Here is a 1,279-nt window from a genome sequence, read left to right as displayed (position 1 = left end):
CTGTGCCCGGCTACCTGCCCGGGGGCGTCCACCCTCACAGCCCGGGCTTCTCTTCTAGCGTGCATCTGCGAGAAGAACAAGCGTGTCACCAACTGCAGGCTGACCAACGGCGTCTGCTGGTGTGACGCGGTCGGCTCCGGCGTGTCTGTGAACTGCGACACTCGTGAGTAAAGCACGCGTGTCGGCTGCGGCTTCCCCTGAGTGTGCTCTCTGGTGCGGGGTGGGAAGGAAAAGTGCTAACTAAACTCAAGGATGTGGAAATGAGCATTGAGTTCGCGGCAAATAATGGTGTCAAGGAAGGAAAGTTTCTTCCTGGTCTTCCAAGCCAACTGGCAACGGCAGAGAAGCTTTAGAATTCCCCCTGTGTAACTTGGGTGGATGTGCGTACGCTCATAGTGATGCAGGCTCCCCCATCCTCCTTAATATTCGGTCTTCTAATGGCAAGGTTTTCTCAGAGATTAATTTTTAGCTTCCTTTTTAAGCACATATCGTGACTTTCCCGACAAATCTAGAGGTGAAAGAGCCTTGTTTCAGGATCTTGCTCTTGGTTCGAGCACAGGTAAGCTGTAAATGATCCTCTGGCTGAACGAAACTGAAGGTGACTGGATTTCTATGTGCTTGGCTTCAGAAGCTGACCTACCGCAGTTGCATTGCTTATCTGCACCACCTACGTGTTAGGCACCTGCTCTTCGTTTAAATCTAGTTGTTTCTGCTGTAACCTTGTGTTTTTACAGACCAAAAGCTCTGTTTTGAACGTGCTGCACAATGTGACTTTCTGGTTATTTTTAGTGACTTCAAAATGCCTGTTGATGAAAGCAGAAATGACAGGTTCAAAATCAGGTCGTCGTGAGAAACCAAAAGACGCATTTGAAGATACTGACGGCCTTTATGATCCCGAGTGTGAAAATACTGGTGTTTTCAAGGCAAAGCAGTGCAACGGAACCACCTGTTGGTGTGTGAATACAGCTGGTGTTAGACGAACTGACAAACACGATGCAGACTTGAAGTGCAATCAGTTAGTCAGAACAAGGTAAGTCTTTCATCAGGGTGTTCTGTGATATGAAAACATTCCTGTATTAGGTTCTGTGTTATAGAGGATTTATAGGTATGAATGATGTGCTGAGGATGAATAAACATGGAGCAACAAATGTTCCTTTACTGCTCCCCCCCACCCCCCCTTCAGTAACAAGGAGACATTGAAGGGTTTTTAGAGGGAGGTTTCTTCGTTTTTTTTCCCCTCCCACTGCTCTTCCCACGTGTCGTGTGTCCCCCGCCCCCC

The 1,279-nt window shown here is 48.1% G+C and overlaps 1 protein-coding gene across 1 annotated transcript in view; it reads left to right on the top strand.

Moving 5' to 3' along the window:
* Positions 1-58: 58 nt before the first annotated feature.
* The window catches only part of EPCAM (epithelial cell adhesion molecule), a gene marked incomplete at its 5' end in the record, with an annotated part of 4,700 nt that continues 3,479 nt past the window's right edge, over positions 59-1,279 (top strand). Inside the window, 2 exons of the mRNA XM_010288731.1 lie at positions 59-163; positions 790-1,030. Of these exons, the coding sequence (XP_010287033.1) occupies positions 59-163; positions 790-1,030 (346 nt within the window). The remainder of the gene's footprint in view (positions 164-789; positions 1,031-1,279) is intronic.

Source organism: Phaethon lepturus, unplaced genomic scaffold, assembly GCF_000687285.1.
Source record: "Phaethon lepturus isolate BGI_N335 unplaced genomic scaffold, ASM68728v1 scaffold29836, whole genome shotgun sequence".
Taxonomy (NCBI): domain Eukaryota; kingdom Metazoa; phylum Chordata; class Aves; order Phaethontiformes; family Phaethontidae; genus Phaethon; species Phaethon lepturus.
The sequence above is the reverse complement of the archived record's forward strand: the minus strand, read 5'-3'. Positions and strand labels throughout refer to the sequence as shown.